Here is a 15,330-nt window from a genome sequence, read left to right on the forward strand (position 1 = left end):
GGAAAACCTCCACCCTAATGGTTGACACAGCCCATCAGGAAGCCCCCAAAGCTGGAAGGCCTTTTCTGCAGCCACTTCAGATGTATTAGACCAAACTTACAATATATGTAGTCGGTCTATTTCCATTTTGTTGACTAGATGAGATGAGATTAAGAGCCAGGCCTCAGCTAGCAGTGTGTTCGGTCCACATGCAGGCCATGCAGCCCCGGTTCATTCAGTCATGGTTATCCTCATCACATCCTCATCTGGAACAAACTACAGCCTGAACCACCTCAGTGGCATCTGCCGCACATTCAAAGGGAACCGTAGAGGTCCCGTCTGTAGAGACCCCACTTTGTTGTTCTCCATGCGTTTTCAATTCTCCAAATTGCAAGAACACACACAGCATGGCGAACACACAGCAACACACCTGTTCTTTTACCCATAATTCACTCCTCCTTCTTCCATCAACATACTTTTCTATACACCATTTTGACTCCTGTTAGATTTGTCCTAGTGAAGCCTACACATTACACCAACCTGTAGCTTCCAGTGAAAACAACAAACCCAAATGTGGCACTGTGACCCCCCCCGATGACCTCTAGCAGCGCCGCTGGTCCACTCAGTCACAAGGTAATGTGGACCAGGCAGGATTAACCCACGTCTGGCAATCTAATGTAAGTTCACTTTGTTCAGTAGTCACTCTGATGTGCAGCTCTAGGTGGCAGTGTCCTACAGCTTTGTGACTGATGGTTCTCAACGCTAATGAATAAATGTACTGCCTCAATATTTAGATGGAAGAGAACGAGGCACCGACGTCTGATGAGCAGGTACACTGCAATCAAACAACAAACTGTGAGCTGATCTGCAGGGAGAAAAGCCTTCAAATTAAACTTCATTAATATCATTTAAACAGTTAGTTATTACCTCCATTAACACTTCACTTACACTACAGTATATCAATTATAACTGTATGGAACTAATTCCAAACAAAAAATCTTTAAATCAGTTACTTACATCAACCCAGCCTGGTGTATTCAGTACTCCTGCTCTAGTAGCTGACCGTATTCAGTACTCCTGCTCTAGTAGCTGACCGTATTCAGTACTCCTGCTCTAGTAGCTGACCGTATTCAGTACTCCTGCTCTAGTAGCTGACCGTATTCAGTACTCCTGCTCTAGTAGCTGACCGTATTCAGTACTCCTGCTCTAGTAGCTGACCGTATTCAGTACTCCTGCTCTAGTAGCTGACCGTATTCAGTACTCCTGCTCTAGTAGCTGACCGTATTCAGTACTCCTGCTCTAGTAGCTGACCGTATTCAGTACTCCTGCTCTAGTAGCTGACCGTATTCAGTACTCCTGCTCTAGTATTCATGGTATTAAGCTCTGGTCCTCAGTTCTTCTCTCCCCCTCCGGCCTGCCATGTCTCCCATCTCATGCTGGACAGAGTGCCAAACTCCTGAAGCAAACTCCCACCACAGCTGAAGGGATCCTGCTGCTCCAGCTCCTCTTGCTCCTCAGAGGTGAAGCATTTCCTGAACTCCCTGCTCCTCCCAGCAAGCTCCACCCACCAGCCCTGTACCCATGTTCCATCCTGTGACCTCCACCAAGCAGTCCACACACAGGAACACGGGCCCTGTTGATGAGCTGGAGGGAGACCGAGGGCCTGATGGATTTTGTTCTGTCACTCTTCTAAACACACCTGGACCGAGCCATTAAGAACCCTGCACACCTGGCCCAGGTGTACTGGGAGCTGGAAGAGCAGAAGAGTGGACCGGCCCCTCCTACACCCACACACTCACCTGCTCACACAGCTGGACAAGTGCACAGATGACACTCAACACATACACCACTCAACACAAACACTGCCGCTCATGTCTTAAGGCACTGCAAAAGAAAGAAAGAAAGAAAAGAAAAAGGACAATAGAGCAAAAGACGTCCAGGCCCTAGACGCACTGGCGAGTCACGCTGGCTAAGAGCACACGCTAACAGAGAGGTGCACTTACCCGCCTGCTGGAACAGAGCACCGCACACATGAGCTAGTGGGACAGGGCCCCGAGCACCGCACACGTGCGCTAGTGGGACAGGGCCCGAGCACCGCACACGTGCGCTAGCGGGACAGGGCCCCGAGCACCGCACACGTGCGCTAGCGGGACAGGGCCCAGAGCACCGCACACGTGCGCTAGCGGGACAGGGCCCGACCACCGCACACGTGAGCTAGCGGGAAAGGGCCCGACCACCGCACACGTGCGCTAGCGGGACAGGGCCCCGTGCACCGCACACGTGCGCTAGCGGGACAGGGCCCCGTGCACCGCACACGTGCGCTAGCGGGACAGGGCCCCGTGCACCGCACACGTGCGCTAGCGGGACAGGGCCCCGACCACCACACACGTGCGCTAGCGGGACAGGGCCCGACCACCACACACGTGCGCTAGCGGGACAGGGCCCGACCACCACACACGTGCGCTAGCGGGACAGGGCCCGACCACCGCACACGTGCGCTAGCGGGACAGGGCCCGACCACCGCACACGTGCGCTAGCGGGACAGGGCCCGACCACCGCACACGTGCGCTAGCGGGACAGGGCCCGACCACCGCACACGTGCGCTAGCGGGACAGGGCCCCGTGCAAGCAGGCGTGGAGGAGCAGGAAGACGTACCTGTGGGGCGGGGACCCGGAAGGTGGCTCCGCTGGTGGGGGTGGCGGGTCGAGGCGACAGGCTGCTCTGGGCCTGGGCCTGCGCCAGGGCTTGCTGTGGCACCAGTACCAGCTGGCCCAGTTCGGTCCGCACCAACACCATACCTACGAGAGAGGCACAGGTCCATGAGACATACTGCACAGCAAACACAGCGTCGGTGTGCAGAACTGTGCATAAGAACCCGGACCGGCGTCAGGTGAGGGAGAACAGCAGTGCTGTAATGATGCTGAGGGAGGATCTGTTGTGACGGGGCAGGACAAGAGGAACACACACGCAGTAAGTACACTTCCATGTTAGTGCATACTCTTCATATGTTCCATTATCCTGTTCCCAACAACTCAGACCTAACCCCTATTTTTTATCTTAACCTTAAACTTTTAACTATAGCTTTCCTCCAAACTGGGGCAACAAATAATGAATGTTATACAAGTCGACCTGAAAGTATTCCTCTAAACGCTTAGCAGCACCACAGACTGTGAGCAAGCAAAGGTCTGGAGGTAACAAATAACTCTGAATCTGAAACTGTCCAATGACAAAAGTTCCCTACCCTCCTGCAGGGCCAGACGGCCTCAACACAGGGTGCTGTCCGAGATCCACACCTCCGTGCGTGTGGCACTGGTGTGGGTCTAGACACCTGTACCACCAGCACAACCAGAAGTAGAGACTGGGAGGGCTTTTAAAAGGAAGAGCATTCATGATGACTTTGAATGATGAGTTGTTAAAACCACATAAAAAATAAATCAAGCTTATTAAAATAAGATAGTACAGCGACTCTGTAAATGGAAATCTATAGGAAAGGAATACTCCATCAACCCCATGGCCCTGGTCTAACCTATGGTGTATCTGGTTTATTGTTTAATGGGGTAGCAGTCTGTCCTCGAGACGAAACTAACAATGATTTGGATTTACATTACAAAACATTTTAGTTCCTCCCCTCGAGCAATTTCAGGAGGAAAACACAGTGTCTCTGCACCCCCTCCTGCCTGCTAGCCTTTTACACTCCACCATGGCGCTGAAGACCGCGAGCTGAACCCTGTCTGTCTGACACTGAACAGAAGAGTGTGGTTTATGCAGCAGTATACTTATTTACTGAGAGCATTCCTCCAAGCTTTCACTGAATTCTGTGTTACTTGTTTACACAACACAATAGTGACTACCACTGCTGACAAGAAATCCTCATATTCATTCAAACTCTTTCTACTTCTCCCAACTATTTATGGTTTGTTTGTTTTTTCGCCCAGGGTCTGTATGCAGTTTGAGATTAAAGCACACGAGAGGTCGCTTCTGTCAGAAATCATGTGACAGGTGCTGAGCTCTTTCTGAGCAGCAGCACTGCAACAGGTGAGTCAGAGACCATCAGGGGAAAGATGTCAACAGGAGCCTTTCGGAGGTTCAGAGATGGGGCATGACGGTGTCCTCGGGAACCTGACGGACACTTTTCTGGCAAAGATACTTTCCTCGGAACTTCTTACCTGGCGGGATGGTGAAGCCGGGTGGCAGCTGGATGGTGGTCTGCTGCTGTGGCGGTCTGACGATCAGCTGCGGAGCGACGATCCTCTGGGGCGCCGCGAGTCCCGCCCGGGGCTGAGACTGAGCGGCCAGGGGGGCCGTGGCGGGGGCCGCGGGCCTCATCATCACCACCGCCGCCGTGGTGGCCGCCTGCGCGACCGCGGGTTTGACGTCCGCGGGACTCCCGGCCGCGGGGACCGACGTGACGGCGGCGCTGGGGCTGACGACGGACGGGGAGCACACGGCGTTTATCACGGAGTTCACAGCGCCCGGCTGACTCGGAACCACCACTTTGGGTCCGGAGGGCGCGGCGGGCTTGGCCTCCGCACCGTCCGGGTGTTTGTGGTGATTGACGTGCGGCTCTATGCGCGCGCCCTGCTGCACGAGCGCCGCCACGCTGGTGCCGTTCCTGCTGTGGGCGATGCTGGCCACGATGTGGTTGGGGAGCCGGTGTAGCGCGATGGTGGGGGTGCCCCGGTCCAGCGCGATGGTGGGGGTGCCCCGGTCCAGCGCGATAGCCGCCGCGGACGTGTTGGCGCTGGACACGGTGAACGTGGTCGTGTTCGCGCATGTTGTGGCCGCGTTTGGAGACGGAGCGGCTCCCCCGTCGCCGTTCACACTCTGGGAGCCGGGGCACGTAGCCCGCGCGGCCGGAGGGACGTGTTTCTTACGGGCGTCGTGCTCCCTCGACGCCCCGGTGCAGCCCGGCTGGTCAGCCGTGCCGGCGGGGCTGGTGCTGCCCGGAGAAGTGACCCCGTCTGACGCGCCAGTGATGGCAGAGCACCCATGCGCCTGCACAGCGCTCGTACTCGCGTTCCCGCCGCTCTCCGAGGACGAGCTTCCCTCCGAGGACGCGGCGGGGCTCAGAGAGGACGGGGTCGCGTGTTTGTCGGAGCCGATGTCCGCGGGGCGGGAGTCCTGACTGACGGCAGCCTTGCGCGGCTGCTGCAGCTCGGACGCGGTGCCTCCCCGGGCAGGTAGCGCTCTCCCCGAGTGCTGGTTCCCAGCCGCGCCGTGCGCGCCGCTCCTGCCCTCGCCGTGCGCGGCCGCCGCCGCCGCGCCGCTCTGGCCGACGAGCTGCGACTCCAGGGAGCCCACCAGGTCGCTGACTGCTTTTTCGTCCACCTCGGAGAACAGCATATCTTCCAGAGGGTCGGAGGCGCCCGCCATCTTTGACGTGAGATCGCTGTCTAAATTGAACAAGGGGGCGAGTGCGCAGGCGTGTTGCTATGCATTGTGGGAATGTGTGTGACGTCAGAGCGCCCGGATCGATCCGAGAGCCGCTTCGGGGGGGGGGGGACAGAAAGGAGAATCACGGTTGATGAGGATATAACCTGTCCTTCACACCAGATGCTTATTCATTAAATGTAGGTGTATTTATACGCAACGCAGCGGTCAGTTTGAATAAATACGGCTTTTCCAATCGTATATCAGCGCTGTTTTACTGAAATGTTGAAATGTTCTTCTTGTTTAGTGTTTTCTACTGATCTAACTAAATGAGCTCTTGTGTAATTACTGGCTTTAAGTCAAAACATATTTGAAACTGGAGTGAGGTTACTACAAAATAAAAACTTATTTTCCAACAAAATTATTTTTGTTGTAATAAAAATACATTTAGTGAAGGCACACCCACAGAACAGTGGTGCTTATAGCAGAAAAGGTCACTAACCCAAGCCTCGGCCCCAAATGGGGAACCTTTTTTAATTCTGCCTTTTCACTACAACCAGGATTCATGTCTGGTTCAAGTGCAGTTCCAGTAAAGGCAAGCATGTCACATTCTCTATCTACATCTATCAGCATGAATCTGTACGAAATTCGATTTAAGGTTCACAACACTCTGAGCAAGAGAAATATCTTTTAAAAATTATAATTTAGTTCCAGTACATCTCACTGTCTTGGGTCCAGAAAACATATCAGTTTCAATGGGGGACTGTTAAAGAAATGCTGTGCTGTCTTTTCACTGGTAGGATGTTTTTGTGCACGATTACATACATTAATTTAACAATCTATATAGTTTTTTTTTGTTTAAAAAGTGCATGAAAACACAATATTGTAATTGGAAATACATCTTGGTAGTTTCACGTGTTACTGAAAAACATGTCGAAACTGCGAACACAATATTGCCAGTTTATGGTTTATTTCTGCCCTATACCTTACTGTACAAGAGTGTAAACACATTTTTGGTGGACATATGGTGTATAGGGAGGTCCATATTAGCACCTGTACTGATGGTAATGTAAGTCACAAAATAAGATATCAACAACTCAACGTGAACAAGTTTATAAGAAATAGCCAAGCACAATGCAAGATGCTTTAAAACAGACTGATAGCTGATGTCCTAATGTTCATTTCCTGGAATGCAACAAGGCTTATCCCCCATACATGCAAGGTGTTAGGGACATGTTGTTTACAAACGTAGTCAATCATGCACGTGTAAGTGAGCCGATCTTGTTCGTTCTTTTGTTAATTTTGCGTCGTACGAAATCGATTAAGTCCAAACCGCATTTTGTAGCGCGAGAATTCGTAAGAGCGGCCTGCTCCGGTATCCCACAATACCCTGCGGCTTGTGCGGAGGAACTCGGCCGTGTCGTGGTAGGCGGCTGCGCGAGCGACGGAAGAAACGCGCGTGAGCGGACTCGAGGAGATCGTTTGGCGGAATCTGTGCGTTCGAGGAGCTTTGGAACACGTAGCGCCGCGTTTGTCCACCGAGAGACGAAGCTCCGCAGTTCACGATGAGCGGCGGGACGCCTTACATCGGCAGCAAAATCAGCCTCATTTCGAAGGCCGAAATTCGATATGAGGGAATTTTATACACCATCGACACCGAGAATTCGACTGTTGCTCTTGCGAAAGGTAATTATAATATCAACGGTTTTGTAATCGATTTAAGTAAATTACCTGAAGTTAAAACCATGAAGTTAAAAACCCCGAAGTTAAAAACTTGAAATAAAACCCTGAAGTAAAAACTCGGTCCGCTGACGCTCGCGCAGCTGGCACGCGCAGCGCTAGCCTAGCCGCGTTAGCGCGTGACTTCACGTCGCTGGACGTTGGCGGTTCGCGTCCAGCTGGTCTTCGGACTTAAAGACCGAGTTGTTGGGCGCGTTTACTGCCACTCTCCCCTGCGTGTTTGGACCTGCGTGGAGGGTTTGGGTTTTAATAGCTAAGCAGACGAGGTAACTCGCTATAGCTACCGACACCCGGGGTAACTGGGCTAGCTAGCACGCCAGCACTAGCCTGCTAGCTATCGCGCATTAGCTTCGCTTTATAACACGAAACGGCGGCGGGTCCCGATAAAGAGCGACGTCCCGGTCTGTGGCGGCTTCGGTCAACGCGGAGTCGTCGTTAAATAACTATAAGTGCGGGTGACTTCGTAGTTGGTAGCGTTACACGGGCCGTGGCCGCTTTAGCCGTGGTGCTCTTTGTTTACTTCAGCGGGGACGCCGAGCTCAGCGCCGCGTCCACGGGCGGAACTTCGCCCCGTGTGTTAATGTGCGTGCTGGTACCTCGGAAACGAGCAGGAGCGAGTTGTGATACAACCACATTAAAGTACAAACGGGCCCCGTCTCCACACAGGCGCAGCCGCCAAACTGGAGACGCGCAGCTTTAACAAGGCAGTGGAAACGGCGACAGTGAGACGACGGAAAATGCCTGTTTTTTTTTCTTTTTTTACACCACATCAGCGAGTGATAACTGGTTTCTGCCTCTTCGTGTTTGTTTTATTGTCAGTCAAATCCTTCGGAACCGAGGACCGTCCCACGGACAGGCCAGTCGCTCCTCGAGACGACATCTTTGAGTACATCATCTTCAGAGGAAGTGACATCAAAGACCTAACCGTGTGTGAGCCGCCGAAGCCAAACTGCCCCTTGCCCCAGGATCCCGCCATCGTCCAGGTAACTGTGCAGAGTGCACGTTGCTTCATTTATTTTGCTTTCAGTGAACATAAATTGTAAAGTGACTATATGCCTTTGTGGCAACAGAAGCTTTTCTGATTGGAGTACTAACAGCATATTTCAGTGTATCAGTGAGAACACGCAGCCAACAATGATCCTCATGTTATTTGCAGTTAACCTGGTTAGTTTACAGGGTGACGTTTAGGGTGATGTCTCATTGATTGTTGTCTTGTCAGTCTGTTCATGGTTAATTACATGATGGAGGTGGTAACCTTTCCTGTTTCCAACAGTCGTCCTTGGGCTCCAATGCTACTCCCTCCTTCCAGTCAGTGAGCTCGTACGCAGCCTTCAGCCGGGCGCCCGTGCGTGCCTACAGCCAGTTTTGCGCCACGCCCCTGGTGGCCCAGGTTGCCGGAGCCGCTGCGGGTGCCGGTGAGTTTGGGTCCATCTACGTTTCAGCACTGTTTCAGACAGCCGCTGCGGGGCGTCTGTACGGGCAGCACGTGCATGTTCATAGGCCGGCTGCCACCAGAGTTTTTCCTGCTTGTGTTTCAGCTCCATGCACAGCATCATTAATTTCAGCATTAACAGCTGTCTCTTCAGCAACAAGAAATGTAATAGTACATGTATTTTGTGTGTAATGTATTTAAAATTCTTTAGTTTCCAACTGCTAGTTCTGCATGCATGTTGGTGTGGGTCTCACCCTAGGTCTGACGCTGGTGTGGGTCTCACCCTAGGTCTGATGCTGGTGTTGCTGTTTGACACATGTATTGTCCTCTCTAGCTCCCAGCAGCTCTTCTCTGGACGCTGTGCGGAAGAGCCCCACCGCGGAGCACCCCGTGCAGCCTGCACCACTAGCGCCCCCTACTGGAGCTGCTGCCTCTGTGGCTCAGAGGAGTATAGCAGCAGGAGCTTCAGGAGTTGCAGGCAGGCCCCCCCTCGGCGCACAGAAACAGTCTGCTGAGAGCCAGGAGCAGAGCAGAGGTGAGCGTCTCTACGCCTTCTGCTCACCACTGACTAGTAAATGCCTCCTCTTGGGTTTAAAGGGAAAGGCTGGATAAGAATTCTTGTGAAGTATTGTGATGGTTATTTAATCAGTGCTTTTTGTTAGCTGTGTTGTCATTTTAGTAGAGACGGTATAGTTGGAAAAGCTGCTTCTCCTAGAAGAGCATGAGTTGAATGAGTTCTTTGGCTTTCCACAGCGGCTGATCCTGACAGAGCCCCTCGGCCAGAACCTGACGCGGCCAAGGCTGAGAACCGTGAGGCGGCCAGACGGCAGGCCTGTGAGTCTCGCCTAAAACTAGTACCGCCGCAGTCCCACCGTCTCTGCTACCCTCTACTAACAGATGTCTCCACCTCTGACTCACTGGTTAGGGGTGAAGAACTTAAGTCACAGGACCCAGAATCTTAATAAACGAGCTAATTATGGTGTTTATAATGCAGTAACACTGTCTGTTAGGGCTGGGCAATATTTATTATTTCATATATTAGTCGATATCTATATATATATATATATATATATCAATCATGATATAAATCAAATCACTGTTTCCTTTATACTGTAAGTGATTTAAGGATTATAAATTTGTTCAGTTTGCAGTGTGAACAGATTCACAACACACGGGTGTCAGGAAAGAGTTCCAAAGTTTAATAGGATGGAGAAAGAAAAGTTGTAACTGAGGGGCAGAGAAACATGGGGAATGATCAAAATGTTAGTGCTCTGATTCAGCGTCACAGACAGTGAATCATAAATCCCCTTACATACAGTGTCTCGTTATGGTGAACACTTTTATAAAGACGCTAAAGATGGTCTTCGTGATTCCCGTTGTTTATATGCATAAATAAGGCGTAATCTTTAATGATTGTTCATAGCAAAAACAAAACTAGAGTGCTCAATGAACTAAGTTGTAATCACTAACTCGCAGGACTGAAATGTTTGGTTAACGTCTTTTTAAATTTTGTTGACTTATCTGGATGTGTAGGCTAATCCACATAAAGCATGTCTTTATGTAGCGCATGCACCGTCACTGATTTTGATTTGCAGTGCGTTCAGCGTGTATCCTGATGGTGTGCTACGTCATCAGATTGCTTCCTTTGACGGTGCTACTTAAGGCGGGAAACGGAAACAAATGTTTATTGAATTCTACTGCCCAAGCTTATAGTAATCAAGGAAAAATGATCACAAAACGAATCAATATTGTTTTATCGCCCAGCATTACTGTCAGTAAATATAAGCGGATTGTGTCCATTGAACATTTGATTATTGTGGTTGTCCTTGTAGCCGGAGCTCCTGCAGTGAGGCGGGGTCGAGGAGGTGGAGGAGGAGGTGGAGGTGGCGGTGGTGGAGCTGGGGGTCAGCGAGGCCGGGGCCGGTTTAATTTGCGCAGGGATGGACCAGTGAAGTTTGAGAAGGACTTCGACTTTGAGAGCGCCAACGCCCAGTTCAACAAGGAGGAGATTGAGCGGGAGTTCCAGAGCAAGCTTAAAATTAAAGGTGCTGTTCAGCACTCGCTAAAGCGAATCACCACTGAACCTTCCATAACGGAGTTCGTCTCACCTTTGGGGAAGAAGGCACTTGGAGGCCTGTTTATCACAGTGGCTTCAATTCAGGGCTCTGATTTGGCCTTTTGTGTTTCCATACTACTGATTTAATCCATACTCTGCTGAGGTTAGATCCAGCTTTCCTGTTACATTAGAGAAATGCAGCAGAGCAGAGGTCCTGCTGGTGCACCTCTGTTGGAGTTTGCTCACGTGGCCGTAGTCTTCCTGACTGACGTTTGCCTTGCAGACGAGAAGGCTCTGAACGGGGAGGACAAGGGCGACTCTGGCGTGGAGACCCAGAACAGCGAGGGCAACGCTGAGGAGGAGGACCCGCTTGGGCCCAACTGCTACTACGACAAGTCCAAGTCCTTCTTTGACAACATTTCCTGTGACGACTCCAGGTACGGCATTGGGGTTGAGCCCTCCTCTGGCAGGTGACTGTAACGAGGCCTCTGTCCTGCCGACGCCCCCTCAGCTCCGCGGTTCTGACTAGCGGCTCTATATGTAGCTGAGCGGAGCCCACCTATAACTCACTCTTCCATTCCCATTTGCAGGAAGGAGAAAGCGGGAGGAGGCAGGTTCGTAAGCGTTTGTTCGTTCCTCCCCTTTAACGTCCCCTCCTGCAGCACTGTGTCCTGAGCTTGTGTGTGTGTGTGTGTGTGTGTGTGTGTGTGCCGTAGGGAGCGGAGGCAGACCTGGGCAGACGAGAGGAGGATGAACGCCGAGACCTTCGGCCTCCCCCTGCGTCACGGCCGGGGACGGGGCGGGTTCAGGGGCCGAGGGGGCGGAGGTTACCGTGGGGGGCGGGGCCGTGCGGCCAGCCGCGGATCCTTTGGACCATCGCGTGGGGGTGGACCCGGTTTCCGGGGAGGTTACCGAGGAGCCCGCGGGGGCAGGGAGTTGTCCGAATTTGAGTATCGGGTAAAGTTTCTCGCCACACTTCCCGTACAGATCCACTCGTACACAGCCACCTACCCATACACTTCATGCATGTGTGTCCATGTTCTGTCTGCTGGGTAGATTACTTAACTAAATATTTTCCTGTTTGTTGCAGAAGGACAACAAGGTGTCGGCGTAGTGACGAGGAAACGGCTACACTGCCCCCCACAGGCTGGAGTACAACTTCCCCTCCTGCCTCAGAGAGACTGTGTGTGTGTTTGTGTGTGTATGTGTCCAGATCCCAGCTGCGCCCACAGGCGTGCTCACACGTTTTGCTTTTTCTCCCGTTTCCTTTTCAAACCCGTTTGGAAGTTCAGTCTTTTGATCTTTACTTTGATACGTCACCAAGGGGACAAAGACTTTGTAACTTCAGTGGAATTATTCAGTATTTTTGCATCAGCATTTTAGTTTCTTTCTTACAGAAAAGAAAAAAAATTAAAAAATGTATTTGATAATATTCCTGTTAGATGTACAGATGTATGCAGACGCCCGCTGACACTGTGAGCCGCCAGTGAAATAGCTTTATTTTTCCTCTGATGTCTTATAGAAGCACCAAACCCCTGTACACATGTGCTGTGGTCACGGCGATGGGCCGTCTGCTGCAGGGGCAGCTGTGGGACGTCCATGCGCTGTGTGTGGAGGGCGTGTTCTTTATTTCCCCCCTCCTCTGGGTTTCCCCTGCTTTTCTTTATTTATTTTTGTTTCTTTTGTAGTGACTCTGTTCTGTGGGGGTTGCCCTGCGGGGAGAGAGTGGAGCAGCACTGCTATGTCTGTCCAGCCGCACGGCTCCCACAGCTCCACACGGGGTCTGACTATCAATGGACTAATCAGTTGTCTCGATAAGGCCACTACGGAGTTGCTCATGTCCCATAGCACACAGGCGCGTGGCGTGTTCTGTTCTCTCCCATTGAAGCGTTTTCTCGATCTTTAAAGACGTGGACGATAGTGCCATGGCAGGCGGGAGCCTGTCACAGTTCCCCCCTGGACAGCTGTGTGTTCCTTCAGCATAGCCCTTCTCTCCACTAGCTGAGTGCCAGTGAATATTGCCTTTTTGATGTTGATTATGTAGATGTCATTTTATGGTTCATGAGGGCTCTTTCATAATGTTAACATAGCACATCTGTCACCTGCAGTGTGGTGGGTGGGTGTGTGTGTGTCTGTGTGAGTGTGAAGCCTTAAGAATTGTAACATAAACTGAAAGACGAGATGCTCTTAGCTTTCCCTAATCAGCATTTTATGCCAAGTGTTCAGGGATAGTCCAACATGCCCTTTAAGATTGAATGGCTTCAGTATATATTCATTTGCACTTTAAAGATGAAAAATGCCATGATGTAAAGTCCCATCTAAAGACACAGTCCATCATCGCATGTCTTACCTTCTCATTTCTTCAGTGTAAATTACCAGCTGTATCTTACCAGGCTTTGAAAGCGCTTAGAAACCAATGAATAAAGGCAGGTTGATTTAGTGAAGAAAACTGGTGGTATCCAATGCTAATGGATGTACGTTTGTGAAATGCGCGTCTTAGTTGAGAGGTTGTGTCGATGGGACTGCTGGTATTGATACTGATCCTGGATCAGGCTTCACTAAGCATCTTAGCGCTGGTGTGATTATTTTTTCCCCTGCGCCTCTGCTGGCTCTAGTCCCAATCCAGCCCCAGATCAGCACTGCTGTTCACATGTCTGCAGGCCTTCATCCATTAGGATGTGCCGGATTTCCATGGGAGTCAATCTAACTTGACGGGATTTACTTTGCCTCCTGATTGGACAGATGTGTGGACTTGAAACTAGAATGAATTTGAAGGTGCTTCATGCCTGTGTGGTCTGCTTCCCTAGGCTGTGCCCTGGGTTAGCTGTGTGAATGCATAACCAGCCTAGACCCAAACCAGATTCCATGTTTGAATGGTTAGCGTGCGAGTGTGAATATGGAGGACTGCTGAACTAGATTCTGGATTTTTCAGGATATCCTGATTCTAGCTCGGTACTCCTCGGCTGGCCTGGGAGTACCAGACCGGATCTTCACGTGTTTGGATTTGTGCGTTTGCTTTATTTCTGCTCCTAATTTACCCCCCTTCACTCGCAGTATTGAAAGTCTGTCAGCTTCTGTACCAGCATCCGTCATCTTTCCCTCCACTCTCTCCCTTTCTCGAACATAATAAAAGGAACCAAACGTGTGGGTGATGTTCCATGAAGGTGGGGGCATGAGACTTTGTTCAGAATGTTTAACTTTGTTTTTTGTTTTAATATCAGTGAGATGCATTTAGGCTCCATGTTCCTGTTGTAGCCGTTTCCAAGCAGTTTCCTGTTTGCTGTAGTGTGCTTCCTGTTGGCACCATGTCATGAACCTAGGATGTTGCATTCTGGTAGGCAGCTAGCGAAATGTCAAGTTCAAAAGGAGCTATTTGATTGGATGATAGTGATTTGCTTAGAGAACTGCATGATGGGAAATGCCTTAATAACTGATCAGTATCATGAGTTGGGCTGTTTCTGAAAATGATCCCTACTGCCTCTGTAGTGCACTGCATGGGGTATTGGCTCCTGGCTTTTAAACCCTTAAGTGTACTATGTCCAATTTTAGAATCAGTCTTGATGGCACGTCTCACCCAGGGAGAAGAGGTACGATGACTCCTGGATTCATGCAATAATTCCATTATACAGATGCCCTGAACTCATGAGATTTCAGACTGTACATACAAAGTTTCATTTTGTAAAGGTGTTATTGGATTTTCTCTATAAGTCTTTGAAAGAATTTGGCTTTTTTTTCTCCTGAATAAAGCAATTGTACAGCATGATGTACTTTCAGTGGTGAGAATGAGTATTTTTTTTTTATTATTCAGCCCTAAGAAATAAATAGTTGTTCAAAATCTGTCTATGGTTTTGTCTGTTAATACTGCATAGAAGAAATGTATATTGCCAAAAGTATTCACTCACCTTTCTTGACCACATATGAGATTGTGACATCCCTAATCCATAGTGTTCAATATGACATTGGTCCACCCTTTGCAGCTAGAACAGCTTCAATTCTTCTGGGAAGGCTGTCCACAAGATTTAGGAGTGTGTTTGGGAATTTTTGACCATTCTTCCAGAAGCGCATTTGTGAGGTCACATACTGATGTTGGACGAGAAGGCCTGGCTCTCAGTCTCCGCTCTAATTCGTCCCAAAGGTGTTCTATTGGGTTGAGGTCAGGACTGCAGGCCAGTCAAGTTCATCCACACCAGACTGCCATCCATGTCTTCATGGACTTTGCTTTGTACATAAGTCATGTTGGAAGAGGAAGGGGCCAGCTCCAAACTTCCCACAAAGTTGGGAGCATGGAATTTTCAAAAATGTTTTGGTATGCTGAAACTGAGTCAGAGTTCTTTTCACTGGAACTAAGGTGCCAAGCCCAGCCCCTTAAAAACAACCCCACACCATAATCCACCATCCACCAAACTTTACACTTGGCACAATGCACTTGGTGATCTATGGCTTGGATGCAGCTGCTTGACCATGGAAACTCATTCCATGAAGCTCTCTGTGCACAGTTCTTGAGCTAATCTGAAGGCCACATGAAATTTGGATGTCTGTAGTGATTGACTCTGCAGAAAGTTGGTGACCTCTTCACATTTTGCGCTTCAGCATCTGCTGACCCCACTCCATCATTTTACGTGGCCTACCACTTCGTGGCTGAGCTTCTGTCGTTCCCAAACACTTCCATTTTCTTACAGTAGCCTACAGCTGACAATTGAGTAAGGAAATTTCATGACTGGATTTTTTCGCTTTTTTAAAAACAATAATATAT

At 50.2% G+C, this 15,330-nt stretch overlaps 2 protein-coding genes across 2 annotated transcripts in view; one reads left to right on the forward strand and one right to left on the reverse strand.

Annotated features, from left to right (window-relative positions):
- LOC143508688 (transcription initiation factor TFIID subunit 4B) overlaps positions 1 to 5,381 on the reverse strand; it is a 28,111-nt gene extending 22,730 nt beyond the window's left edge. The window contains 2 exon segments of the mRNA XM_076997349.1: positions 2,635 to 2,777; positions 4,146 to 5,381. Coding sequence (XP_076853464.1) covers positions 2,635 to 2,777; positions 4,146 to 5,352 — 1,350 coding nt within the window. The 5' untranslated portion in view covers positions 5,353 to 5,381.
- A 1,323-nt stretch (positions 5,382 to 6,704) lies between these two features.
- lsm14ab (LSM14A mRNA processing body assembly factor b) lies at positions 6,705 to 14,344 on the forward strand. The gene is made up of 10 exons (XM_076995163.1): positions 6,705 to 7,035; positions 7,909 to 8,072; positions 8,363 to 8,504; positions 8,856 to 9,056; positions 9,275 to 9,355; positions 10,354 to 10,566; positions 10,861 to 11,014; positions 11,168 to 11,191; positions 11,294 to 11,534; positions 11,668 to 14,344. Exons 1-10 carry the CDS (start codon positions 6,915 to 6,917, stop codon positions 11,689 to 11,691), a joined length of 1,365 nt encoding a protein of 454 aa, XP_076851278.1. The 5' UTR covers positions 6,705 to 6,914; the 3' UTR covers positions 11,692 to 14,344.
- Positions 14,345 to 15,330: the final 986 nt, after the last annotated feature.

Source organism: Brachyhypopomus gauderio, chromosome 2, assembly GCF_052324685.1.
Source record: "Brachyhypopomus gauderio isolate BG-103 chromosome 2, BGAUD_0.2, whole genome shotgun sequence".
Lineage (NCBI taxonomy): Eukaryota > Metazoa > Chordata > Actinopteri > Gymnotiformes > Hypopomidae > Brachyhypopomus > Brachyhypopomus gauderio.

Excerpts from the sequence above, each read along its gene's own strand:
- lsm14ab (XM_076995163.1), top strand. The coding sequence starts at position 6,915 with ATGAGCGGCGGGACGCCTTACATCGGCAGCAAAATCAGCCTCATTTCG. Across the intron at positions 8,505-8,855 it reads CGGAGCCGCTGCGGGTGCCG|CTCCCAGCAGCTCTTCTCTG; the intron begins GTGAGTTTGGGT and ends TGTCCTCTCTAG. Across the intron at positions 9,356-10,353 it reads GGCGGCCAGACGGCAGGCCT|CCGGAGCTCCTGCAGTGAGG; the intron begins GTGAGTCTCGCC and ends TTGTCCTTGTAG.